Source organism: Syzygium oleosum, unplaced genomic scaffold (genome assembly GCF_021117445.2).
Source record: "Syzygium oleosum isolate NSW1041296 unplaced genomic scaffold, Sole_v2.1 Sole_v2.02, whole genome shotgun sequence".
Classification (NCBI taxonomy): domain Eukaryota; kingdom Viridiplantae; phylum Streptophyta; class Magnoliopsida; order Myrtales; family Myrtaceae; genus Syzygium; species Syzygium oleosum.
This window is the reverse complement of record NW_026607486.1, coordinates 13,132,847-13,160,595: the sequence shown is the minus strand read 5'-3', so window position 1 is coordinate 13,160,595 and position 27,749 is coordinate 13,132,847. Positions and strand designations below refer to the sequence as shown.

Genomic DNA, 27,749 nt, shown 5'->3' with positions numbered 1-27,749 from the left:
AAGACCCTGTTTCCAGTTCCAGTTTTTCAAGCTTCATAAAAGGCATTTTTATTGGCCATTACCTTCACTCAGTCATCCCTGAAGCTTTGTAGATCCATTTCGTGCCCGGGCGACGACAGAACGAGCCCAAGCTCTTCTCTCTCTTACTCTGTGCTCTATGGTCGACCTTCATTAATGGACGTTGCCACCTGCGATTGAGGCACGCGACCTCACATTTGCGTTAATCTTGTTGTCAAGTAATAATGCTTGTATATGCAAAACAAAGTTGTTCGACAAACTTGAAATCACGTTCTGACGAGTAATCCGAATGTCGACGAATGATCCGAGCCCAACGAATTCACGTTGTGTCCTTAAGACAATTTGTCTCCTCTATCGGTACCCAAGGTTGTTGAACAATTGCCTCCCAGGATAGAACGGATCGCCTTTCCAATGAAGCGGTACTTCTTCAAAGGAAACCTTCGAATGCAAGTTCGCGGAATAATCGCACGAATGACAATGATGAAGAATGATGATTATGCAAAAAAATGGCTCGCGGGGATAGAGAATGCCGAGAATGCGAAAATATATGTTCGAAAAAAAAAATGAATAGTCACGAAGAGCTCATTCAGTTATAGATGGGATTAAACAGTCACCAAGAACCGAACAAATTCGTTCGGTTGACAGACGGTTATCGGTCACGAACTGACATGTCTGTCCGAAGAAGAAATTAACTTCCAAGAACTGAACATGTCTATTCGGGAAAATAAAACCGATGACCCGATCTGAGCCGGCTTTTTCGTTCGGGCGAACCGAATCTCACGAACAGGCATGTTTGTTTGTCCAAAATAAATAAATAAATAATTTCTAACAAAACATGTCTGTTCGGGAAAAAATAAAAATCGATGGAATGGACCCGGTCCCGGTCCGGCCGGACGAGCGGCGGCGCGCACGGGGGGAACGACCTAGCTTGACATAGGTCCTCTCCCTTCCACAAAAATGGAGTACCCCTTGGGGCCCAAACCCATTTGAGAGGCTCATATAAATAAACCATCTCCCAATACAACTTCTATCCAATGTGGGACTATTTCCATCCACACTTCTCATTCACAATTTATGGATTTTGGATACTAAAATCCTAACAAATCTCTCCTCTTAAGCTGAACAAAATGGAACCAAGACTCAGTTTCGCACATGCCTTTGAGCTCTAACTCACATATTCACTTCAAAATCGAATCATTTTGGCCTCAAAACCCCTGATTTCGACCATTTTCGGTCCTTAAAACTCTCGGAACTTGAACTTATTTTTGGTAAGTCTCACTAAAATGCACCAAGACCCATCATCATTGTTTCAACCCACGACGAGCCCTCAATTCCCAGAGCAATAACAGCTAAAATGCCCTCCCTGTGATTCCACCAGTACCAAGTTCTGCTACTACAACAGCTCCAACCTCTTTTAGTCGCGCCACTTTTGCAAGAGCTACTGTGGCTATGGGACCGCCGTCGGTGCCCTTCGCAACATTCCCATCGGATGCGGCATCTTGAAGGCCACCGGTTGATCTCGTGGCTGGGTTGACGGTGGTTTGTTATGGCAGAAGTGAAAGGATAAGAAGAAAGAAAAAAATAATTTTTTTTTTTGAAGATTAAAATGATGTTGAATTGATTAGTCAAATTCCACGGGTATAACTGGACGAAAAAAAACATATGGTAGATTTGGGAAGAAAGTGGAAGTTTATAATTTTTTTTGAAACAAAAAATAATTTTGGGTAGAATTGGGATATTATCTATAATTTGGGATTTTTTTATGGAATTAGACCGAAGGAAAATATAGGGTTTGGTTTTTTGTTGGAGCCTAGGTTGTCCATCTTTTGTCCAAGAGAGCCGCAAAATGAGAGTTTTGAGTTGGTTTCCATCAACAGCACACACAGCCAAACAGTGAAGGATGCTTGGGGTTCTGTTTCTCTGTTCCTTAGCTTGCAAGGTAGCCGTACATAGGACGGTCCAACAGAGAAAGATAGTAGGGTAGCGCATAATAACCATTCTGATTCTGTCCAGAACTGATTTTCTGTTCCCAGAAATAGCTTTGGACCAGAAACCCGTTTGTTAACGCAATTCCATTTTTCTATTTCTGGAACAACTTTTTATTCCAGAACCGATTCTGAACCAGAAATCAGAAAAAAAAAAAAAGTAGGATTTCTATTTCTAGACCAAAAATGAGAATCATTTCTGAGAGAACCCTTTCTTCAAAACACATGTTCATATGGAAGTCACGATCTTTGAGGTGGGAAAAAAAAGCAAAAAATCAAAAATTTCGAAACTTCACAGAATAGTTTAGAATCTGTGGCTACCCACTTTGAGCGAAATTTAAATTTTTTTAGGTGTCGAAAAAAATAAAAAAATAAAAAATTTCAAAACTTCTCAAAATGGCTTAGAATACCTGTGGCCACCCACTTTGAGCGAAATTTAATTTTTTTTAGATGACAAAAAAAAAATAAAAATAAGCAAAAATTTCAAAACTTCACAGAATGGCTTAAAATACCTGTGGCCACCCACTTTGGGCGAAATTTTATTTTTTTTAGATGCCTAAAAAAATAAAAAAAAAAGCAAAAAATCAAAAATTTTAAAACTTCACAGAATGGCTTAGAATACCCGTGGCCATCCACTTTGAGCGAAATTTAATTTTTTTTAGGTGCCGAAAAAAAATAAAAAATTTCAAAAATTTCAAAACTTCACAGAATTGCTTAGAATACTTGTGGCCACCCACTTTGAGCGAAATTTAATTTTTTTTAGGTGCCGAAAAAAAATAAAAATAAGCAAAAAAGCAAAACTTTCAAAACTTCACAGAATGTGTCACGCCCCGAACCCCAACGGGCTCGCGACACCCCTTCCACGGTCGTATTGAACGCAACGTCCCAGGACGCGTCGCCGACCCAAACGAAACACCCAACAATAAAGGCAAGCGGAAGCGAAATTAAATAACCCAGACAATAAATAATGATAAAGGGATAGCACGAAACAATAATTGCATACCATCATAAAGCAGTCACTATACAAAACGATAACTCAGGCTACCAATTTAAAACCACAATTTTCAAAAGGGGACGGTGGTTGACAAGCTTATCTCCTCTACAAAAGGTACTCAAAAGACAGGGTAAATGATCTATCCTTCAATCCCTGTGGTACTCTGGCGACATCTCCGAATCGATCACGATCGTGGATCTGAAAGTGGTTATACAATAACCGTGAGAACGAGTCTCAATAAGCAACACCCTAAACCCAACGTAGGCCAATGCGTATCCAGACAAGTCGTACAAGCAATCTAACCCTCAACACAGAAAATTCACGTCATTGTACTTACCTCGCCATCAAACGCATGCTCTGCACGTTAGTTAAACGTGATAATGCAATATTAATAGCCTAATAACATATCACAATCACTCAAGCACCAACCACACTAACACTCAATCAATCTAACCAATTCAATCACATATTCAATCAGCCAGTCCAATCAGTTCAATCAATTCAATCACACTCAATTCGCATGAGTGGCCGAACAACTTTCCATGACCTTCCAGGTCCTTTCACACTGCCCGCGCCACTGCGCCTCAGGCCCAATCTCACAGCCCGCGCCACTGCGCCTCAGGCTCAGCCCTCAGATCAAGCCGGGCTCGGTCCCGCGTAACCACGCCTCAAGACATTTTTCCCCTTCCAATGACCCGCGTAACCTACGCCTCAGGTCCGGTCATGCCTTTCTCGCCATACCCGCGTAACTACGCCTCAGGTTGGCAGCCCTCCGATCAATCCGGGCTTTTCTCATGCACATGCACCACAACACAATTCGAAATTCTCACAAGTCGTGCCAATCAAACTCAAGGAGCATCACCACAATATTCCACCAACCTGACCTTCAAGTCGGTCACATTCAGCTATCAATTCCACTCACAACCGCCACGATAAGCCAATCATTGACTCACCAACAATAGCCACAAATATGCACCCACAATCACCCCAATTCCAAATCACAAGCTCACGATTCCGACATTCAAGCCGGCCACAATCACACGTCAATTTTCCCCACACACGCCACAACAACACGGATATTTAACCCACCATAATTAGCCACTAATTAAGCCCCACAATTATCACAATTTAATCTAACAAATACGCACATACGAATATTGACCCTAATCCACGTTTAGCCACTAAACCGGTACTAATCACGTCCTAAACAAGTCTAAAAATACCCATAGTCCTAAATAAGGATTAAGAGGTCACTTACTTGGTTTTGGCCCGGAGAAAATCGGCTCGGGCCTAAAATGGCCCGGGTGAACAGTGCCGAACTAGGCGCGGGCGCGGGCGCGGGCCAATGAGCGCTACGCCGCCAACACGGGCACGGTGGCCGATCGGCGTGCCAGCGCGCGGCGCGGTGGCCGAACGGCGTGCCGGGCGCACGGGCGAGCCGGACCGGCGACGCGCCGGTTGGACGGGCGAGGCGCGGGGCGGTGGCCTAGGCGAGCTCGGCCACGGCCCTGGGCCGGCTCGGGCTGCTCGGCCACGGCCCGGGCTAGCCGGCGGGGCTGGGCGGCTGGCGCTGCCTAGCCGGCTGTGGCCGGGCTGCGACGGCGACCCGAAGCGACGACGGCGCGCGCGGTGACGAGCGGAGGGAAGGAAAGGTGAGCGGAGAGAGAGAGAGAGAGAGAGAGAGAGAGAGAGAGAGAGAGAGAGAGAGAGAGAGATCGGGGTTGAGGAGAGGGCGAACCGCGGCGGCCGGGCAAGGCGGCTGCTAGGCGAGCGGCCGGACGACTGGCCGGCGGCTGGCGGAGCTCGGCCGCGGCGAGCTCTTCCAAGCAGAGGAGAGAGAGGACACCCGGTCGGGGTGGTGGTGGCGGGCGGCGCGACAGCGGTCAGCGACGGCGGCGACGGCGTGGCTTGAGGCGAGCTCGGTTAGCGTCTGGCGTCATGGGCGAGCGAAGCGGGAGGAGCGTATGCGGGAGGAAGAAGGAAGAAGAAGAAGAAAGGAGAGAGAAGGAAAGGAGAGAGAAGAAGAGAGAGGAGAGAGAGACGGTCTGACAGGAGGGGGAAAACTGCGCGTGAAGGGACACGTGCATGGGGGGCCAACGTGCGCGGCAGAGGCGGAGGAGAGAGAGAAAGAAAGAGGGAGGGAGAGAGAGAAAGTCAAAGGTAATTATCGCGATCCAACGGTCACGGTTCGAACTCGAAAACAATCTAACGGCCCACAAAAATCCTAATTAATAATATAGGAAAAATGGCCAAAAGAAAATAACCCAAAACACACTATGAGGGAGGTCTACTAGTCCAAATTTGCACCCGGTCAAAAATCCATTTTTCACATATCCCGGGTAATCTCGAGGCTGGTCATAATAATATCGACACCGTCCAATTAAATTCGTCCCGGAACTCCCAGAAATTCGACACCAAAGTTTGGGCTCTAAATAACGGCCAAATTCGATCGAGTGCGATTCTAGCGAAATCTCTAATTTAAAAAAATAACCGAGAGTGATCAGTTCCCGGGCGAGATTTTACTATAAGCACACTGACGAATTACACGTTTTATAAATCCCAAAAATGGGCCAAAATTCGGAATGTCACAGAATGGGTTAGAATACATGTGGCCACCAACTTTGAATGAATTTTTTTTTAGGTGCCGAAAAAAAGAAAAAAAAGCAAAAAATAAACAATAAAAAATTTCAAAACTTCACAGAATGGCTTAGAATACATGTGGCTATCCACTTTGAGTGAAATTTAATTTTCTTTAGGTGCCAAAAAAAAATTAAAAAATCAAAAATACCATTTGGGCACCTAAAAAAAATTAAATTTCACTCAAAGTGGGTGGCTAGAGGCATTCTAAGTCATTCTGTGAAGTTTTAAAATTTTTATTTTTTTTTCGGCACCTAAAAAAATTAAAATTTCACTCAAAGTGGGTGGCCACAGATATTCTACGTCATTCTGTGAAGTTTTGAAATTTTTTATTTTTTGCTTTTTTTTTCACCTCAAAAAATTAAAATTTCACTCAAAGTGGGTGGCCACAGGTATTCTAAGCTATTCTGTGAAGTTTTGAAATTTTTGAGTTTTTGAATTATTTTGGGCACCTTAAAAAATTTAAATTTCACTCAAAGTGGGTGGCCACATGTATTCTAAACTATTCTCTGAAGTTTTCATTTTTTTGATTTTTTTATTTTTTTTGGGCACCTAAATAAAATTTAAATTTCACTAAAAGTGGGTGGCCACATGTATTTTAAGACATTCTATGAAGTTTTGAAATTTTGATTTTTTGATTTTTTTTGAAAAAATTCAACAAATTTCCTATTTTCCCGAAATCTGAATTTTTTTATTTTTTGGAAATTGTGATGAATTTTCTAGAATTTTTCAATTTTTTTTGGATTTTTTGAATGTTTTTTGAGATTTTTACGAATTTTTGGGATTTTCTAATTATTTTTATTCCATTTATAAAAAAATGGATTTTTGTTCCTGGAAATAGAATTTTGTGTTGTTTATCAAACGGGTTTTTGTTTCAGGAAATAAAAATTTTGTGCTGTTATTAAACGGGTTTCTGTTCCAGAAATAGAAATTTTTTGTCGTTATCAAACGGGTTTCTTTTCTCAGAAACTTATCCTGGAACCAGAAATAGAAAATCTATTTCTGTTTCAGGAACTCATTCTGGAATAGAATGGTTATCATTCGCTACCTAGGTTTCTCTCTCAGCTCTCAGAGAAATACAGTAGCCTACATAGGACTGGCCGCCATGGGGTTGTTGAAGGGAGCCGCTCGAGGACTCCACGAAGCAGCCGCACAGTAAACTCCTCGAAACCTATGAGTTGAGTTTTATTTCGGCAAAAGTACACCAGAAGTGCCATAACTTGTGTACGGCGATCACTTTGGTGCCATAACTTTTTTTCGGATCACTTTGGTGCCAAGTCGGAGGAAAAGAGATCACTTTAGTGCCAATTTAGCCGGAAATCCGACGTGGCATTTTTTATTCATTTTTGACGCCGACGTGGCTCGCCGGAGACTGAGTCAGCGTGTACAGTCAGTATTTTTTATTTTAAATAATTTTTTTCAGCGTGTACAGTCAGCATTTTTAATTTTAAATAATTTTTTTCCTTTTTTTTTTCCTCTTTTTTCCTTTTTCTTTTCTTTTCTCCCCTCGCCGGCCGGCCACCAGCGAAGCCCGGGAAGGGCTGGGCGAGGGCAGCCTTGCCCATGGCCGGCGAGGGGCGGCCTCGCCAGATCCAGGCGAGGCGACCCTTGCCGGCCCAGGCGAGGGCTGCCCTCGCCGGATCTGGCGAGGGCGACCCTCGCCCGCCCAGGCGAGGGCAACCCTCGCCCGCCCGGGCGTCGGGCGACCCTCGCCGACGTCGGGCGAGGGAAGCCGTCGCTGGGCGGGCGAGGGTCGCCCTCGCTGAGGTCGGGCATGGGCGACCTCGCCCGCCCGGGTGAGGGCTTCCCTCGCCCAACGCCGGCGAGGGTCGCCTCGCCCAGATCCGGCGTCGGGCGACCCTCGCCGGCGTCGGGCGAGGGTCGCCACGCCCGACTCGGGCGAGGGCGACCCTCGCCCACCCAGGCGAGGGCTTCCTCGTCCGACGCCGGCGAGGGTCGCCCGGGCGCCGGCGAGGGCGACCCTCGCCGGGCAGCCCTCGCTGGGCCGGCGAGGGCGGCCTCGCCTGTCGCCGGCGAGGATCGCCTCGCCCGAGATCTGGCGAGGCCGCCCTCGTCGGTCATGGGCAAGGCCGCCCTCGCCCAGCCCTTCCCGGGCTTCGCCGGTGGCCGGCCGGCCACCGGCAACCGGTCGGCGAGGGGAGAAAAGAAAAAAAAGAAAAGAAAAGAATAAGGAAAGAAGAGGAAAAAAAAAGGAAAAATTATTTAAAATTAAAAATGCTGACTGTACACGCTAGAAAAAATTATTTAAAATAAAAATGCTGACTGTATACGCTGACTCAGCCTCCGGCGAGCCACGTCGGCGTCAAAAATGAATAAAAAATGCCACGTCGGATTTCCGGTCAAATTGGCATTAAAGTTATCTCTTTCCTCCGACTTGGCACCAAAGTGATCTGAAAAAAGTTATGGCACCAAAGTGATCGCCGTACACAAGTTATGGCACTTCTGGTGTACTTTTTCCTAATGACGAACACCTATCTTAAATATATAAACCTTGAACTCATGAAATACCCAATTAAACACGTGAACTTTGTATCCTCTTCACAGAACAAAACTAATAATTTGGTATAAATTCAGTCAAGACTAGAGATCTCTTCTAAATGCAGGAACTGATTAAACTGGGTGCCTCCAAAGTAGTGGTGTTCGGAGAATTCGGCATCGGTTACTCCCCAATATGCCTGACTTATTTCAAGAGCAACGATTCGAGCGCGTACGATGACAAAGGTTGCCTAAAAGCGTACGATGCCTTCTCACAATTCCGCAACACTCATCTTCAAGTCGGACTTGCTAATCTTAGACGGGAATTCCCTCAAGCTACCGTACTGTATGGAGACTACTACAATGGCTATAAGTATGTGCTTGACCAAGCCTCCAATCTAGGTAAAAACGTACATCTGCTTTCGCCATATTTGTGTCATCGTGTACACTCGCAGACTTTATCGCTTTGGCTATGCTGTCAACCTCCTGTGTTAAATAAGGATGGGGCGATTTCTTGCTTTGCGTTGTAGGATTCGACCCACAATCAGCTCTGATATCTTGTTGCGGAACTGGGGGATCATACAAGTACAACTTCACCCAAATGTGTGGATCAACAGGCGTCACGGCTTGCCCAAACCCTAATAAGTTCATAAGCTGGGATGGTGTACATCCGACGCAGGAGGCGCATCGCCGTATTACAGAGTACATCATCAACAAAATCTTCCCGGAATTGTCTTGTGCCACATAGAATCAAGGGCAACAAGCTCCTACATACATGATTCACTACTGATCTCAGATATGGTCGGAGTCTCTTTTTCATGTACTCAGAAAAAATATGCTCTACTCAAATAAAGAGGAGTTGGTGGAATTACAAGTACACTACAAACTACTTTTGCTAGTACAAATGTCGAGATGGCAACTTGCTTTCCAGAGACTACTGGTTTAATATCTATCAGTGAAATAATAGATTTAAGATTTTTTGGATAATTATCAAGCTATAGTTCTATTAAGGGTACATAAGATTGTATTAGATTGGACTTGGAGTTTTGTTTAAGATTAAATTGGCCAAATTAAAAAGTTTAGAATGTTGAGAATCAAATGGATGCCCAATTACAATTAACACTCTTAATATTCCAAGAATACTCAACGCCACTCACACACTACTCTACACTTCTCTTTCTATGTTTCTGTTTTTGGGCATTTACACAAATGGAGAAGGCCGGGCTATTTATAGCCTTCATCCGCCGACTCTCTCAGCAAATTATCTCCGACACAAGTATAGACTTTTGCTTCTATTTTGCGTGTTGGACAATCTACAATTACTAGTTCTAACTACCGCTAAGTTAAGCTACACCCACAAGGTCTAACTACCTCTGAATGTATTTTTCAGCCACTTAATATACTTTTAATGTAGAATGTTCAAGAAAGGGCAATAATCTAGAAAAATCTAGGCTAATGAAGACAATTCTCGAAAAAGGAAGAAAGAGAGAGAGGCAGCGTTTCTCAATACTCCTCCTTATAGACTACTCTCTCTCACCGTAGACCTTGCCACCATGCCAATGCCGCTTTCGAACTCTTCAGATGTCTTCCTCCATTTCACACCTTTCGAAGCTTCCTTGTTTGTAGATGGCTCTATTACTCTATCTTCAGTTGCTTCTGTGACTGCAACTTTCCACCGGGCTTTGTGAAGCTTAAATTTCAGTAATGCTTCTTTTCCCTTCGTCTCAGTCTTCATACTCATGTAGTCGTTCGTGATTTTCATTTTGTGCTTTAGTTGATTTAACTCCATCTGCATTACTTTATTGTCGATAGCTTGGTCCTTCTTCTCCTCAGTAGTAATTCTCTTCCATTTCATCCCAAAATGTTTGAAATCTTTTTAATATCTACTTCTAGATTCTTCTTCTTCATCTCATTTCTCCGGGCAATATTTCTTTTTCTCCTTGTGGGTCTTGTCTCTCCCATACTTGAATTCCGTGATCTTCCACAAATTCTTGAGCTCACGTTGAAGCTTCTTGTGCTCTCTTTCTTTTGCCTGGAGCTCCTTGTCCTTCTGCCTTAGCATTTCATTCCTCTTCTTCAACATCTTATCCATCTTCACGTTCTTGATTCTCAACTTCTTCATCATCTCTTGCATCTCTTGCTGTTCCTTCTCACGACTGCTTGTGGGTGTCGTTGCTTGCTTCTTCGAGTTCTCCCTCGGCTTGCTCTTCTTTGGGGATGTGAAAAGGGCTATTAAATCATCTAAGTCAATGATACAGGCAGTTGCGAGCTCTTCTCGTTCCTTCACTACAACAGGAGCTTGAAAGTCCTATTCTTCCTCGCTTTCAATACCCTTGTTGATAAAGGTTGCAGCATTTCCCTACTCTCGCCCGAACCAAAAAACTCTAGCAATGTGTCCTACCTTGTCGCAGATGTAGCACCGCCTTCTATGCCTTTTGTTGCTCTCATCTTCATCGCCATCCTCGTCATGATCTTGATGAGCTCCCCTTGGGTGAGCGCTTCTCCATTTTTGTTGCCACTTCCATGACTTTTCCTTTGTTCGCCATCTTCAGTGCCAGCACCATTTCTCATCTGGCTCTTGAACTCTCTTTTATTGCTAAAGAATGCAGGTTCATCATCCTTAATCGAGGCCTTAGACATTTGTTTGTCTAAAGCCTCTTGATTGGCCAATTATATTGTCCAACTCGGTCAAAGTTGGTTCTTTCACCCATCCACGGGTGGCCATAACAGTACCGTTGTTCTCTTGCCATAACCCGTGAATACTACTTCTTCTCATTCTTGCTTTAGAGATGGCATTTTGAGGATCTAACTTTGTAATTCACACAAAGATCTAACTTAGAAAATATTGACTTACTGTCATATTTTGATGCAAGATTGAGAGGAGCTTGTTTTCTAACTTTTGTAGCTTGGCATCATTCGTCCTTGCAAACAATTCGTCCAAGCTATTTCATGCCTCCTTCAGGGTTTTTACGCTCTTGATAGACTGTAACAATTGATCCTCTACAACAACAACAAGAACATAAAGAGCCTTACCGGCTTTGATGGTGTGGTGTTGTTGCCGCTAACAATTTCCCACAAATTTTGACCCAGCAATACTATATGCGGATACTCCAATTACTTAATTGTAGTTGTTGAAATTCTCGACTCTGCTTGCCAAACTTGAAAAGTCCACCATCGTGACTGGGTTGTAATGCCCCACATTAAACCAAGTAAGCATGGTCCTAGATCAACTGACTTCACAATCTCTGACTTGTGCACTAGCAGACCTCCGATGTACTTCGGTCCTTGATCGCCTACTCACATACAATGGTCCCTAACCACACTGTCTTCGGGTACCACGACTCTCGATCATTGGGTTTATGGTCTCCAACTACCTTACTCTGATATCACTTGTTGAGAATTTACAATTAACACTCTTAATATTATACGAACACTCAACACCACTCACACACTACTCGACACTTCTCTTTACATGTTTCTATTTTTGGGCGTTTACACAAATGGAGAAGGACCTTCATGCACCGACTCTCTAAGCAAATTATGTCTTACACAAGTAGAGAATTTTGCTTCTATTTTACGTGCTGAACAATCTACAACCACTTGCTCTAACTACCACTAAGTTAAGCTACACACCTCAAGGTCTAACTACCTCTTCAAGGTCTAACTACCTCTTCATATATTTTTCAGCCACTTATTATACTTCTGATGTAGAATGTTCAAGAAACGACAATAATCTAGAAAAATATAGGCTAATGAAGACAATTTTGGAAAAGGGAAGAGAGAAAGGCAGTGTTTATAAATATAGAATTGTATTGATCGTCGTACAATATTAAGGACTTTTTGAATAATATTTCCACACTACAACAGTCAAATCTATATGTGATTGCCGTCAAATCAGTGTGTGATTGTCAACTTCACCAGCTTGAGAATATCATCCATGGATGTATCAATATGATCAGATGTAGGAAGTCTATCCAGGATTGCCCAACCGAAAGATAAACCAAATTTAGGCACGTCAGGCAAGAACCAAATGAGCCGATGCCATTGAACTTGTTGCTCCGGTTCCTAATAGAAACTAGGGCAATTGCGGAAGTTCCGGGCCCGCCCTTCGAAGAATCTGTGCAAACTACTCTGTCGTTGGGAGAAGAGTTGGGGAAAAGAACATAGAAATAATCTCTTTTTGCAGGAGTAGTGCAAATAGTAATCTTACTTAGCATTATTTTATTCAGATTTTGTTGTACCGCATCACTAAGTTGGTTTAGAGAAGACGTTTCTTGATAATTAAGACATTGCATAAACAAATTCCAATTTCCAAGAAATAAATTAAAAGAGCCTCGTGTTCATCATCCTCTTGCGAATTCACGGAACTTTTCCAAGCTCGATTTCAACTCGAGTTTTTTTACTTGACCAAGCAAGGAAGACCAACAATAATATCATAGTAGATTCTTTTCGACAAGTGTCTGGGGCACTTGTTAAGCATTTTTTATGTAGAATAATTCAATTTTGAAAGTATCGATTGAGTGTGATATACACAAGAATAATTGGTGTATTGAAAATCCTAAAATTTCCTTTGTTGGTTTCTTAACACTCATTTAAGGCACTCGTTCATAAAATCCACAACTTTATTTGCGCCCTCTGGCCAGAGAGAGAAGAATAAAGGCTGCGTTTGGTCGACCGGATAAAAGCCAGGATAAGATATGTTTTATCCTATCCTGTGTTTGGTGGTGGTCCAGAATAGGATAAGGTCGGATATAGACCGGATAAAAAAATCCGAGGGGAGGGGTGAGATAGACCTGGATAGGATTTCTAATGACTATTTTTTCAGAAACCCTACGCTCCACTCGCCGTCATCTTCATCCTCACACCTTGTGCGCTTTCACCAAAAAAATTTCTCGGCTTTTTTTCCTTCACCGACTCCTCCGGACCCGTGAATAGCAAAAAAAAAAAAAATTATCCTATCCGACTTTAAATCCGTAGTCCACCAAACAATGGATAGGATATGAAGAAATCCCAAGATTTCTTATCCTATCCTATCCAGTCCTATCATGTTTAGAAATCCGGACTACCAAACGCAGCCAAAGGGATGAATGGGATGACTGAGAATGAAAAGAGAATGGAATAGTCGTTCCGAGGACCAAATCCATCAAGAAAATGACCCATGCAATGTTCCAAGGCAACTTTCACACGACAAAGAAACAATGCCACGTGCGGTCGTAATTGAACCGTAACCCTAAGAGACCCCCGTAAGCTATCCTAGATTCAATTTTCTATCAAGCATGTGTTTCATTCACTACCAAGAAAAGTACGTCATTGATTTAAACAAAATCATCCCGAGTCACGAATTAGCTCATTAATCTTTTGAGCTAGGAAAGAAATGGGCACAGGTCTCGGTCGAATGATCTAAATACAGAATTTCTATTGTTTGTGCTCGGTCATGTTCGGAACGCGATTCGAATTGTGGGGTCGTCAAAACTCGACAATAATAGTCTCGTGAGCTACGTGCCTATAAAAAATAAAGTGGAGGGATTGAATCAATCGAGAACATTCAATTTTGTTCTTTTCACCAACATGACGAAATTCCCAATCGTGAGGGACAAATAGACTCGTCACAAATTCAAAGTTGGCCACCACCTGATTAATTACGGGACCCAAATCACTTTCGCATGTCTCCTTCTAAGGCGTTTACTTTTCTTCAAGGGTCCAGTCGGGGTGGGTCCGATTGAATGGGGTGGAAGAGAGAGCTCCATATTCGAGTCTAGACGACATATTTCACTGTGTAACAAGCTCAAGTAATGATAGTTTGAAAAAATTTAAAAATAAGAACAATGGGAACTTCGCCGTAAATACAGGGTGCATTTGTTTTGTCGAAAACGAACGACTTGAAAAATATTTTTCTAAAATGATCGCTTGTGTAACTTGAAATAATTAGTCAATGAATAATATTATCGTTATTGATAATAATTTATGTCTAAAAATTTTCATTGACAATCAAAGTATTTTTCGTTCATTCATTTTTGTAAGCGATACAATACATTGTAGTCGATAACGATAACATTTTTCATTGATAAATTATTTCAAGTTATACAAGTATCGTTTTTAGGAAAATATTTTTCAAATCATTTATTTTCCGTAAAATAAACGTAGGCGAGGCTTCGAAAGATATATGGAGTAAAACATATCAAAGTCAACGGTAAGATTAGTAAAACTCTTTAAATGAGACTTAGGGCCCGTTTGCCAACATGCCAAATAGTAAAAATTTCTGTTATTTTGTTTCCAGAATCAGTTTGGGAATAGAAATCCGTTTGTTAAAATTTTTGTACCCGAACACAATTTTGCAAAAAATTGATCCCAAAATCAGTTTTGGAGCAGAATCAAGAAGCAAAAAAACGTAACTTCTTGATTCTGGAACAATTTTTCCGGAACTTATTCTTCTTGGTTTTCTTCTTTCTTTTTTATTTGTTCTTCATCCTCTTCCCGACCCACCACCGGCCTGCCGCCAGCGACCGGCCAGGGCCGGTGAGGGTGGCCCTCGCCACCCCTGGCGACGGCGAGGTCGGCCTCGCCAGATCTGGGCGAGGTCGAGCCTCGCTCGGCCATGGCGAGGCCGACCTCGCCGTCGCAGGGGGTGGCGACGGCAAGGTCGGCCTCGCCTTGGCCAGGGGAGGCTCGACCTCACCGTCGCGACCAGCGACGGCGGCGACGCCCTCGCCGGCCCTGGCCTCCGGCGCAGGCGACCGGCCATGGCCAAGGAAAAAAAAGAAAAAAAAGGAAAAAAGAAAAGAAAGAAATATTAAACAATTCAAAATATTATTAATAAAAAGAAATTTTGTGTAGTTACCAAACACATTTCTGTTCTTTTTCTATTCTATGAATAGAAATTTTTGGCAGTTACCAAACGCCTTCAAATGCTTAGAAATTATTTCCGGGCACAGAATAAAAAAGAATCATTTCTAACCAGAATCTATTCTCGGGCACAGAATAATTGCCATGCGCAGCCTTATCTCGCCGCTTCGTTTGACTTCAAATGATGGGAGCAATCGAATTTGAAACCTCTAACCTACTCTTGCTTCTCGAGCTATATGTGGCTACAAGTCAAAAGAAGAATTAAGTTCTCTCTCTATACATCTATATAGAGTCGAAGCTTTAACGATTTCCCGACAAGGTAACCGAACATCCATCCAGTTCTCTCCACGCAAGCACAAGCCATCCACTCAGTCATCATGCCCTCAAAGATCCCTCTCCATTTCCTTCTTCTCACCATCACGTCCTTCTTGTGCTTCTCCACGGGCCGTGTCCACGGCGAGGCCGCTCGTCCTTGTCCGATCAACGCCATATACCAGTTTGGAGACTCGACCTCCGACACCGGCAACCTCATCCGCATGGTGGGTCCCAACGACACCGGCTCCCAAGCTGCTCGTCTCCCATATGGCGAGACTCTCGGCAAGCCCACCGGTCGCTTCTCCGATGGCCGCCTCATAGTCGACTACTTTGGTACGGGACTAAAATAACCCAAAACCCTCCCAGGAAAATGAGTGCTATGTAAAACTATGATACTGATGATCACCAAGGGTTTAAAATGATCCTTTTTCTTTGGCAGCTATGGCGCTTGGCCTCCCTCTTGTGAATCCCTATTTGGGCAAAAATCTTTCCTTTGAGCATGGAGTCAACTTCGCCGTCGCCGGAAGCACCGTCCTCAACTCTTCATTCTACGCTGCAAGAAACGTCACCGTGCCGGCATCTGATGTTCCCTTACGCCTCCAGCTCAACTGGTTCAGAAACCATCTCAATTCAACCTGCGGGTCACAAATTGGTATGCCACAACTCTCCTTTTCATGTCTAGTGACTTTGCATAATATATGATCTATTATTTTATTACTGTATGACTGGTATTGTTGTGATTGTCATTGTGATTTTGACATGCGATTTTGTGTCAGAGTGTGGGAAGAAGTTGAAGAGATCTCTTGTGATTGTTGGGGAGATGGGAAGCAATGACTTCCTCTATTCTTTTCTCTACGGGAAATCTATTCTAGAAGTACTGACTTATGTGCCTCCCCTGGTTGAAGAAACCATAAATGTCACGAGGGTAAGATCGATTTAGAACACGGTGTTCTGTTTTTTTTCCCGTAACGACGAACACCCATCTTGAATGGATAAACCCCGAACTCCCGAAATACCCAATTAAACTCGTGAACTTTGTATTTTCTTTATTGATCTGCCTGTGCCTGGCATGATTTACCAAATATTTCCAGCGAAAGTGTCATAAACTCACTCCCCCTAATGTCTAATGAAATATATACATAGAACAGAACTAATAATTCGGTATAAATTCAGTTTAAGACTGGACCTCTCTTCTAAAGTGCAGGAGCTGATTAAACTGGGTGCCTCCAAAGTAGTGGTGTTCGGAGACTTTGCCATCGGATGCTCCCCAATATACCTGTCTATTTTCAAGAGCAATGATTCAAACGCATACGACGACAAAGGTTGCCTAAAAGCATACAACGCCTTTTCACAATTCCGCAACATTTACGTTCAAGTCGCACTTGCTAAGCTTAGACAGGAATTCCCTCGAGCCACCATACTCTATGGAGACTACTACAATGGCTATAAGTATGTGCTTGACCGAGCCTCTCATCTAGGTAAAGACATCCATGTTCACCGTTTTTGTTTCATCATGTACTGTCATAGACTTTATCGCTTTGGCTATGCTGTCAACCTCCCGTGCTAAAAAGGATGGGACGATTTCTTGCTCTACATTGTAGGATTCGACCCACAATCAGCTTTGAAAGCTTGTTGCGGAACTGGGGGATCATACAACTACAACTTCACCCAAACGTGTGGATCAACAGGTGTCACGGCTTGCCCCAATCCAAATGAGTTCATAAGCTGGGATGGTGTACATCTGACGCAGGAGGCGCATCGCCGTATTACAGAGTACAACATCAACAAAATCTTCCCGGAACTGTCTTGTGCCACATAGAGTCAAGGGCAACACCAGCTCACCCGTACATAATTAACTATTCATCTCAAATATAGTTCAAATCTCTTTTCCCTGTACTCGGAATAAAGGATGATCTACTCAAATAAAGCGGGAGCTGGTTGAATCATAAAGTACACAATAAACTACTTTTGCTAGTACAAATGTCGAGATGGCATCTTCCTTTCTGGAGACAGCTTTACTGATTTAGTATCTGGTAGCGGAACATTCTCTCAACATCTTCGCTATTTTTACATTACAAATCCTTGTGTACACTGAGGACAAAAATTCATCTAGACCTGCACTGATTCACATCAGGGAGAAGGGGAACATGAAAGAAAGAGGGTACATAGCAATGTTCTTCTAACTATTATAATGGACAGCTCACATTCGATGCGATAACAGTGTAACAGAACCATATGAAATTACATGACTTGTCCACTGGAAAAGATGTTACAGTGATGCTTTGTTTCTCTATCCACTCTCAGCATTCTCCATGGGAGCATCTAATAGGGGGAATGATCACTATTCTTTTGCAAACCACTTAATGCTGAACCACCGCATCTTTATTCCAATCCTTTGGAGGTTACCAACATCCGCAAAGTTTTCATGAATTTGGACTTTAGATGCAGAAGACAAATCTATTCTTTGACATAAACTTGCCATATGATGTGGGAGCCTCGGGCACCGCAATGCCCTTTCCAGCAACTTGCAATCTGTCACCTACTACTTTGAGTTTCTTTTGAAGGTCCACTGAGAACTAATGTCCACAGATACCATTCCAGAGGAGAAAATAACAGAAGAAACAGAGCTTTGTACCTCAAGAACGTTCTTGTCTCTCTTTTGGATACACTGTGTCGAAAACAATTCTTGCCAATGTACGACGAACCTCTTGCAAGCTCCCCGATGACAGGGAATCATAGTCAATTTTTAACTGTCTAGGCACAGTTCCCCTCTCCATGCCCCTTCTGACACAATCAAATATCCTGCACGCTTTCTGTAGCAAGGCCTCCGGAATAAAAACCTTAATTGAAAAACAGATGTTCAGTAATGCACACAAAACCACCGAAATGTGATGTTAAAGTGAGTATTAAAATGTCATTAGCAGGTTGAATTCAAATGAACATAAAATATACTGAGAATTTCAAGTTAGTTGATAAATATCAAAGAAAGATATAAACTGTTAGAATAGGACCCCTTGTATCGCAATAATTGAAATAGCACGAAGACTATAAAAAACTGATTAAGAGAGAAATCATACGAGATTTCATAAAAGATTACTTTTTCCCCAGATGGATTGGGCAAACCAAAGTGACAGCAATGAATAATCATCTCACCCCGTGCATCTATTTGTTTTACCTAAACTGGGAGACTATTGCAACAAGTATTATCAACACCCATGTCGCCCAACATATTGGGTTCTTACCAAATCAGTGCGAGGTGCTTGGGGGTACATGCTCATTGCTTGGGAAACATAACGTGCACAAGTGATCTTAAATAATACATCCTTGATTGATGCAGCAAGATCAATAACTTCATCCCTCATTGCAAGTTTTGAGTGAAGCACCGGAGATTCTCGAAGCTCCAGATAACTGGAGTCATGTGGTTGATTGATTCCTCTTGCTATTTCTATAGCTTCTAACAAAGAACCACCACTATGGAGAGCAAGGCTGAATGCAGCAACAACCAAAGGGTCCCGTGGTTTATCAACAAGAGCCTTATGAAATGCCAATATAGTTAACCTGCGACAGCAACACCACTAGTACATTGTAGGCAGCTCAAAATAATTCATTTTGGTGTCCAAGAGATCAAGCTAACTGGAAACAAATGTTATACATCACAAGAAAAAGAATGCAATGAAGTAGAAACACAAACGGTGATCTGGAAGCTCGCTTGTCAACTAGCACAATATCAGCTAAAGCGCATTCATATTAGAATCACCGAGTCATACTGTCCATGAATACGTGTGTTTGTGTGTGTGTGTGTGTGTGTGTGTGTGTGTGTGCGCGTGTGTGTATTAACAGGTGCTAAATCTCCTTTATCTTAAAAAGGAAGGTTTTCTCCTCAGAGCCAAAAGATTTGTGAAGAAACTCAAGCATTCATGCAGCGCAATAACGTTTAGGTCATGTTCACTGATGCAAGGACATACGATGATGATCAGCAGCTAAAATTGCCTAATTGAAGGTGCAAACAACAAGATCTCAAAGGAGCAGCTTCCGTGAGTCCTGAGCTCCATGCTACAAGTTCCACAAATATTAGACTGAATTGCTGGAAGATCTTACCATAAGCTACTATGACATGGCCGATCAGGTGCCACCACTTTATCAAGGCTGGCAAACAATGACTGCAACAGAGACAATGTGACAATGACTGAAATGAAAATGAGTATATATAAACTTTAATTACGAGACTATGTGATTTCCAAATACAAGATCTTTTCTTGTAGTTGACTGTTAGATTATAAGGATACTATATGACGAAACATCTAAAGCATGTTGGCCTGTGAAAAATAAAAGGGAACAGTGCAGACCCAGACTAACCAGGAGCAAGTTAGATCCTTTATCACGTCTCTTGAAACGTTGGGAAACAAAGTATGATGCCTGTATGATTTTGCTGATTAGAAAATCTTTACAAGGAGAGATGTGAAAAAGGATTCGTTCTTGAAGATTATCAAAACCTGGCGAAAGACTTCGTACTTGGAAGGGCAAAAGCAATTCTAGAAGTCCAAATCTCCATAGCAATCTCAAAGAAGCTTCCCCAGATCCAAATGACAACATATAATTCACCTCCATGAGAATTCTACCCTGGAGAAATGGATGCCAGAGAGCATGAGATTCAAGTAACAGTAGCTCAGCCATGGAAGACAAGAAACTGATATACCTTGTCGAGTCTCAATACAGAACGGGATAAGACCCTCAGAGAAAGAGCTATTTCTCTAGTGAAACGAAATCCCAAACGGGATGCGACTCTAAATGCACGTAAAATGCGAGCTGTAAATAGTGTTAAAGAAGTCAGATATCTCTCTTGAGGTTAAATTCGACAGCATAAAACTTACAACTTCCAAACCAGCTATTTGAACATCACAAAAGGATGAAGACTTACCACAGTCTTCCACAAATGAAAGATTTGCAGGTATTACTGTTCGCACCTACAAGCAAAGACTCCTTATGAGATCCACCAGTTGAGTGATTTTTAACATAAGTAATGCAGTTTAAAATAACTTTGGGCCATTTGCATACTTTAGCTTTCTTAATGTCCTCCATTCCCCCAACATAATCATATATTATCTTTGCATAGGGATCAAAGAATAATCTGCATAAAGAAAAAGATATCTTAGAAAAAATTCTTAGAAATTATTCTCACCAATAGAAGCGACATCATAGAGCATCTATATATACTGTCAAAGCAATAACATAATTGACTCCGAGTCAGATTCAAGCAACTAACCCATTGACCGTGAAATCCCGCTTTAGGCAATTCTTCCATCGCACATAATCCCGTTCACAGCAGCCAGGAGGTCTCTTGACATTGTTTCTGAGCCCCCCAAAAGAGTTCCTTCCAGAGGTGCTAAAGCTGGAAACCTATCCAGGAAAAATAATCAACAGAAAATGATGCATATAGTACTTCACTTTGCTAACAAAAGATGGTACAAAGAAAAGTTAACTTAGTATATGCAATGTACCAACCTCAATGACAGTTTCATCGACATGTACATGGCATATTGGAAATCGTCGGCCAATAACTTCACATCTTGAAAAGGTATTTCGTACCTAAGAAAGTTGAGGAATGAAGTTTAAATAACCACCTCAACATTTTTAGCAATTCAAATTACCATGAAATAACCAGACTAGTAATAATCGTCACTAGAAGTCAAGTCCTAAGCCTTTTCATTTGCACAAAGTACTTCAAAACCGTTTTAAAAAGTTCAAATGTGACCATTCCATAATTTTCATCCCCAATTTTCCCCACATGGAACTTCCCCAATTTTTCCAACGTGGCACCTATTACAGGATGCCATGCAAAAAAGTCAAGGTCATTGATGATGGGAGGTCTAAATTGCAAATTCTAAACAAGATTTATAACTACATTTTGGAAATTAAAAAGGTTTAAGACTCAACTACATCTCTAGCAAAAGGTTTAGGACTTCAGGCATAATTTTCCCTCTAAAATTTGCCCCTATTAATGAAGGAAAAACCAACGCCTCATCATGGCCACAAAGACATTTTCATCCTTAGGAAGGCTAAGCAGTCCCAACATTTTCCAGGTGGCTGGAATTTTAAGCAAAAGAATGAGAGGAAAATTGGTAGTTTAATTTTTACATAAAAACAGTAAGATTACTGACATTTTCCTCAATCACGCTCATAAGAAAGTAACTCCATCTGAGAAATCTAAGGTGCATAAATGAACATAGCATCTACTATTTGGATCCAATCCTCTGGCAAGACTTCGTAACAAACCTCAAAGCCTACGGATTGCCAAGCTACCAAAGTTGTACACCTACGGATCTAGATTATCTCTGAGTCATCCATTTGGATACCCTACAATAGATATATTAATGAATCCCATTAAGACATGCATTAATTTTCGGTCACTTTCACAACATAAATTAGAACTCAGTTATATCAATCAAAGAAATAGAACTAAGTTAGTTTAAACTTAAGGAAGATCACAACTTGTCCAGACTTAAAAGGTTAAGATTGTGTAGTGACTGGGTCGTGAAAAATTAACCTTGGTTGAAAATGTCTAAGAAGTAATTAAAAAAAGTTTGTGCTTGTTGCATGCTCAATACAGTTCGGACACTCTTTTTTTTTTTGAAAAAAAAACTTGGTCTGATGTCATAATTTTTGTCAATTTTGGAGTTTGTGTCAAAGGTTTTAATACTTTAAGCTAATCATGAGCACATTTAAAAACCATCCAACAAAATAATGTACTATCATCAAGTGAACCTTTGCCGATTAAGTGGCATAGCAGAAGACCCAGTCAATGTGGTTTGAGAAAATTAGGGACATGACCGAAAGAAGAACAAATATTAAAGATAGGGCGCCGCCGATATTACATAAGATTGGGAGGGTATGGCTCTTATCGTAAATTAATATCACAGCAAAGTAGACACGAATGGTGATTAGGCGAGTGTCCAACACTATATGCATTTTAATTTAGCATGACCGTGTTCGATCAATAGTTTCTAAAGTACAGCCTTTAGTATTATCACATTTCTTCCAGGCATACACAGCATCTCAGCTGCCAAGAGGTGCTTAATCAACCAATTATCCAAAAAAGAGTAACCTGTTTGAGCTCAGCTGAGGTTATAATGTCGAAGTCTTTTGGCGTTCTCTTCAATATAAGATCCCGCACGCAGCCTCCAACCAGATATACCTCATAACCTACAATAAAAAGTGAGATCATGTCCATGCACAAACCAATGCCCAATGTGCGACTTTCGCAATCAGGAAATACGCAAAATATATGCTGCCCTAGTCGAAATTGTACATTGCCTTGTCATCTTTTTCTATCAACACATCGTTTGCAGCATATGAAAAGATACCTTGATGCCAGCTAATTACATTACATCACCTTTAGCAACTAAAGCTACTTCGACTGACCAACATAGTATATTGCGCACGAAGTCGAAAACACCCCCACAAAGTCTTTACCTTTTTTCTTTAACGCATTCAGAACGACTCTCGTGGGCTTCGAAATCATCGAACTTCTGATGCCAAGCTCCACAGAACTCAGCTTCTTCCATCGAGGTGCCCGGCTGTCACCGTCTACAAAACAAAACAAACAGCATTCGATTACCACATAAGTACATAAAACTTCAACTTCACCAAAAGAAAAAAGGATTCCAACGAGCTCACACTGACCCTCTCCGATCAAACGACCAGCATTTTCCGTCCGCTTTTCCTCTACGAAGCCCGAGGATTCGACTCCAACGGCGCAGCTGCTGCTGCTGCTTCCCACCTGCGGACTCCCACAACCATCCTCTTGTCCTAACCATCGCCACGAAAAGGGCAGAGGAGAAGCTCAAGAGAGAGGTACCGACCTTGGAGATGCAGAAAACGAGGGGGCGATGACGGTAGAGCGAAACCCGCGAGAATGCGCACGAGAAGCCGAGGGCGGCAGCAGCGAGCGCCATCGATGAGTGCCGCGTGGGTGATTCACCATGTCATGGGCGTTGCAGTGGGGGTGGGGGGCGTTTCGCCGATCGGAAATCGGTGGCCCGGCACCGGAGAGCGCGGCGAGCGAGGGCGGAACTGCGAAGCGGCGGTGGCGGCTTTTCGGTAGGATTGAAAAACCGTGGAAATGTGCTGAGGATGAAGATGATCTTGCCGTGGATAATGTCAATGGGCCGAAATGGGCTTAAGCCGATGCCGGGGCTCTAGAATTGGGCTTTTTAGGGTCCAATGAGGAGCAATTTATTGGACAGCTTCGAGTAGACTCGTTAGACGTGTGTATCGGGTCAGGTCGAAGATGGTCCGGCCCAAATTGACACATTTGAACCTATTTTTCACACAATATAAATATAGTAACATATACCTGACTCGAACCATATTGTTAAAACATTTCTATATTTAACTAAATCTATAATAAATCGTACCAAAATTAAGGTGAGAGCATGGAGTGAACGAGCACGAGATCGAGTGTAGGCAAGAGAGTCATAGAGGTAAATTGGGTCTAAATAAGTTTGAACCGATTGAATAATACAATATTTTGAGATTTACTATTCTAAACTTATTTATAATCTGTTTACTGAATATAACTAACTCATATAACAACTCAATCCATCCAACATGAGTTAAGAAATAGGTCTATGACCTATTTTGATAAGTGTAAGTTCTAGCCAAATTAAAAGTAATTAATTATAAAATACACAAATAATGACACAAAATTCCAAGAAGTCTCAATTCATCGTTGATTTAATGGTTAATGAGAAACATCATAGTGTAAATATCGATATCGATGATGGATCAGATTGTTCGTGCGATATTCTCTTTGCACTAACTGTGTATGCTTTAATTTTCTCCCTAATTAATTGGGCGCAAAGTTCATTGCCTTCTTTGGTCTTTTGGTTTTTAAAACTTATTGGCATATTTGAGTGGTATAATCATAGCGTTCCAAAATGTATTTTGAGGACTATGTGACCCTACCAAATTTCTCACGAGAGTCACGAGACCCTTCAAAACGATTAGTAAAAGCACGAGGCATGAGTTTCAAATTACTCGCCCGTCGGTGAATATCACTTGAACCATCAGTGTAGCGTAATTTTATCTTGTTGGGCGATTATCTTCTGCCGTTCTTTAAGCGGCTGGCGATGTAGAACTATCTCATTACCAACGTGTGGCAACGGATTGTTGTTACTAGCAACATTATTAATCTCTTGTTGATTTCTCGTTCTTGCCATGCGATCTCCTCAAATTAACAAAAGAGTCACATTGGGCAATGCCAAAAAAAAGTTTCATAGAAAAAGTGAAAATCTAAAAATATGGATGAATTTGATGAATTTTAAGGAAAGCGATTTTTTTGTTGATTTTGGACAACAAAAGTGAATGACCGGACCTGAGTAGGTCCTTAAAAAGCTCAAGGGGAGACAGTAACTTCTTGGTATGATGGAGAGATCTCCCTATAAGTTTTCTTCGTATTCCTTCTCTCCCGAGAAGAAAAACAATGGGAGAGAACTTGGGGGCCTCTTAGGTGGAGAGGGTAAACTCCACGTCAGCTTCGGCTGACTATTTTCTAGGTAGGCTGGTATAGTAATCACTCGTGCCCGGGGATGGTAGAAGGGGAGTTTTGGCTCCTGCTGGTTGGCCTGTTCTTAGCATAGTGTCTTATAACCGACTTACCAACCAATACCCCAGTTACAAGACACTGTACCGCAAAGGAATTGACAATGCAAGTACTGAAAACTAAAGGTAGTGGGAAATGTAAAGGGTACGGGAAATTGAAATGCTGAAATGATGAATATGCAAACACTTTACAGATGAAAGTAACTATAAACGAACAAATGTTTTGTCTTTGCTTATGTGAGATAGCTACAACGAGTGCTTTTATATCCCAATGACAACATTTCTCATAATACAGTTGTGGATTCTAAATCGATGGGTAATTTCATAATACTATTGATATTTAGTTACACGTCACGAGGTTCTAGCCATGATTATGCACAAAAAACTTACGAAATTCGAGAATATCGCAACGGCCACTTAGCAATTACGTGTCCATGTCTATCCGTCGTCTCTATCCTCGATTGACACGCTAGCAAACTCTATCTTGTTCATAGATGGCAATATTTCAATATCTGAAAAATTTGTAACGACAGCTGTCGATTGCCTTGTCCGTGGTTAGCCGACCAGCCTTTTCAAGTAACTACAGGCCCAAAAGCGCTGCCTCGTCCTATCCAGGTTGGAAACAGCCGGGCCGGTACGCGTTTTGGTCCTTGCCCATTTTTCCTTGCACATCCCTAATGGCATCAAATTTAAGAAAAAACCATATCTTGATGGTTGGAGTGTCTCACAATATCTATAGATAGCATCTCAATTCCAAAAAAAAGAAAAAGAAAATTTCTATATCATCTAAAATCAATTTCTTACCAATTCTTTCCATATAAAAGGGAAAAGCACATAGGCAAATCTTCGTTGACCAGGAGCACCTGAGTCCCACCCTCAAGACTCGCTCAGACACACTCTCTCGCTCCCTCTCTCTCTCTCTCTCTCTCCCTCTCTCTCCAATGGCAGCTGAGCTACACTTGCTGGAGTCCCCGCTCGGCGACGACGACGCCTCCGCCGCCATAGCCGCGGCGCTGCCGGCAGCCGCCGCGGCCCCGTCTCCGCCGGCCGCCGCAGCCGCAGCAGCCGGCGCCGCCGCGGCCGCCCCGGCCCTCGCCCCATCGACAGCCGACAATCCCGGCGCGCCGCTCGCCCCCAAGCGCCAGCGCCGGCCCAGCGTCCGCCTCGGCGAGATCGGGGGCGAGCAGCCCGGCGCGGTCGCCCACGACTCGCACGTGCGGCGCCCCAAGCCCACGTCGTCGTGGAGGCTCCCCAAGGACGCTGGCAATCCGCAGTCCTCCAAATCAGTGAAGGCCCGCTCGCTGACGCACCTCGTCAACGGCGACGGTCAGTTTCACGACCTGGAGAACGCTAGCTCGGGCTTCGATTTCCCTAACAGGAAGGTGAAGGCGAGGCGCGGCGTGGCGGCGAAGCGCCCGAGATCGAGCTGGACGTCGTCGAAGCTGGACCACGTCGCGGACAACATCAGAGAGGAGGAAGAGGAGGAGATCAACGAGGGTTTCCGGGACTTCGGTGCCGCCGATTCCGGCTCCCCGACGAAGGAGCTCAGTCCGGCTTCCATCGACGATGCCGCGGCGCTCGACAACTGGCGGAGAAGGCCGAGCCGCGGCAAAGCCTCTCTGAGCCGCGACAATGGCGGAAACGAGTTCGACGCTGCACGAGAATCCGACTATAGGGACGGGAAAGGAGGAAGCAGCGACGGGGTCCGGAGTTGGCTGGTGGAATTGGGGCTTAGCCGGTACGCCCCAGTTTTCGAGATTCATGAGGTTGACGACGAGGTTTTGCCGATGCTGACGCTGGAGGATTTGAAGGATATGGGGATAAATGCTGTGGGATCGAGGAGGAAGATGTACGCTGCAATCCTGAAGCTTCGCAAGGGTTTCTCGTGATGTGAGTTGCTCTTTTGATGCAACCCAGTAGATAATGAGTGATAGCTTCTGTAACTGATAGCATTTGTCCTAGATGGTTTTGGGTTTGTCCTCCTGATTATGAATAAAGATGCAAATAAATGCTCTAACTTTGATCAAATCGTGGTGCCTACTTGAGCTGAATACATTTTGTTGATAAGTAAGAGCACAAACCACACAAGGTTGAAAAATTTGTGATTCATCTCACTGATCTTCATCACATTGGAAGAAGAATGTGCAGAAAAGTTGAGCAAGACATTTGACCGAAATCCAGTGGCATCCCAAGCTAGATATTGCTAATCGACGTCATTAGCTTTGTCAAAATGGACTATTTAACATTTCGCTGGTTTACTCAAAGCGTACTTTGAGATCGTATCTTGCTTGCCTCTCATATTGGCAAAGTTCTTCGATGTTCCAAATGTGTTGCAATCTTGCCTATGATGCGTTGATGCAGGTTTTTGTTGGCTGATGCTCTAATTAAGCCCTTCACCAGGCTGAAGATACTGTATATGCTTCACTCTCTCTGTCTCACAATACGACCTTTTAAAACGCTGCTGTTGTTTGCATACTTCACTTTCGGTATTGGGAGGGGATATCTCATAGTTTAGGGATTGGAGTCTGTGGTTTGTACATGTGTCCTCCTCAATATAGGGCCCATTTGAAGATAGGCAGTTTTTGAATGTGTGGATGCTCTGATATAAAGCCATTTTGCTCAAGAGAAATGAATGAGATATCTGTTGCTTTTAGCAAATATTGTAGTGAAATTTCTGACCAGACAATGGCTATTTTCAACCATGGAATTTAAGTTATGCTGTAGGAATGACAGGAATTCTCTTCTTTTCCACTGTCAATGATCTTGAGAGCAGAGCAGCAAAAGAGGAGGGCATAACCACATATGAGAGTTTATTGAGTTAGTGCTTCCAATTGATATTCGAACTTGATTTTCATGAAAAT

At 42.8% G+C, this 27,749-nt stretch overlaps 3 protein-coding genes across 5 annotated transcripts; 2 read left to right on the top strand and 1 right to left on the bottom strand.

The window, feature by feature from the left end:
- The first annotated feature begins 15,254 nt into the window (after positions 1–15,254).
- LOC115664920 (acetylajmalan esterase-like) lies at positions 15,255–17,269 on the top strand. 2 transcript variants are annotated; one of them, XM_030586796.2, is made up of 5 exons: positions 15,262–15,621; positions 15,728–15,940; positions 16,065–16,213; positions 16,493–16,766; positions 16,890–17,269. In XM_030586796.2, exons 1-5 carry the CDS (start codon positions 15,351–15,353, stop codon positions 17,105–17,107), a joined length of 1,125 nt encoding a protein of 374 aa, XP_030442656.1. In that variant the 5' UTR covers positions 15,262–15,350; the 3' UTR covers positions 17,108–17,269. The 2 variants fall into 2 exon arrangements, with proteins under 2 accessions (XP_056164509.1, XP_030442656.1); XM_056308534.1 differs by lacking the exon at positions 16,065–16,213 and having other exon boundaries at positions 15,255–15,621; positions 16,488–16,766.
- Positions 17,270–17,277: 8 nt separating this feature from the next.
- Positions 17,278–23,398, bottom strand: LOC115664919 (uncharacterized). Of its 2 annotated transcripts, none has more exons than XM_030586792.2 (14): positions 23,148–23,398; positions 22,963–23,065; positions 22,759–22,872; positions 22,391–22,488; positions 20,791–20,874; positions 20,552–20,685; positions 20,344–20,416; positions 20,207–20,252; positions 19,985–20,094; positions 19,801–19,908; positions 19,645–19,704; positions 19,387–19,448; positions 18,531–18,846; positions 17,278–18,128 (listed from the first exon to the last, which is right to left on the bottom strand). In XM_030586792.2, the coding sequence occupies exons 1-14, from the start codon at positions 23,238–23,240 to the stop codon at positions 17,925–17,927; spliced, it is 1,605 nt and encodes a 534-aa protein (XP_030442652.1). In that variant the 5' UTR covers positions 23,241–23,398; the 3' UTR covers positions 17,278–17,924. The 2 variants fall into 2 exon arrangements, with proteins under 2 accessions (XP_030442652.1, XP_030442655.1); XM_030586795.2 differs by having other exon boundaries at positions 22,969–23,065.
- Positions 23,399–25,758: 2,360 nt separating this feature from the next.
- LOC115681813 (uncharacterized) lies at positions 25,759–26,916 on the top strand. Its single transcript, XM_030605889.2, has one exon. The coding sequence runs from the start codon at positions 25,830–25,832 to the stop codon at positions 26,775–26,777; it is 948 nt and encodes a 315-aa protein (XP_030461749.2). The 5' UTR covers positions 25,759–25,829; the 3' UTR covers positions 26,778–26,916.
- The last annotated feature ends 833 nt before the right edge of the window (positions 26,917–27,749 follow it).

Bases quoted from the DNA above. Each gene is read 5' to 3' on its own strand.
- LOC115664920 (XM_030586796.2), top strand. From the start codon at position 15,351: ATGCCCTCAAAGATCCCTCTCCATTTCCTTCTTCTCACCATCACGTCC. The intron at 15,941-16,064 runs GTATGCCACAAC...ATTTTGTGTCAG, and splicing joins AACCTGCGGGTCACAAATTG to AGTGTGGGAAGAAGTTGAAG. The intron at 16,767-16,889 runs GTAAAGACATCC...TCTACATTGTAG, and splicing joins TGACCGAGCCTCTCATCTAG to GATTCGACCCACAATCAGCT.
- LOC115664919 (XM_030586792.2), bottom strand. From the start codon at position 23,240: ATGGCGCTCGCTGCTGCCGCCCTCGGCTTCTCGTGCGCATTCTCGCGG. The intron at 20,417-20,551 runs GTTAGTTGCTTG...TTCTTTATGCAG, and splicing joins CGGGATTTCACGGTCAATGG to ATTATTCTTTGATCCCTATG. The intron at 19,449-19,644 runs GTTAGTCTGGGT...TCTCTGTTGCAG, and splicing joins AAGGATCTAACTTGCTCCTG to TCATTGTTTGCCAGCCTTGA.
- LOC115681813 (XM_030605889.2), top strand. From the start codon at position 25,830: ATGGCAGCTGAGCTACACTTGCTGGAGTCCCCGCTCGGCGACGACGAC.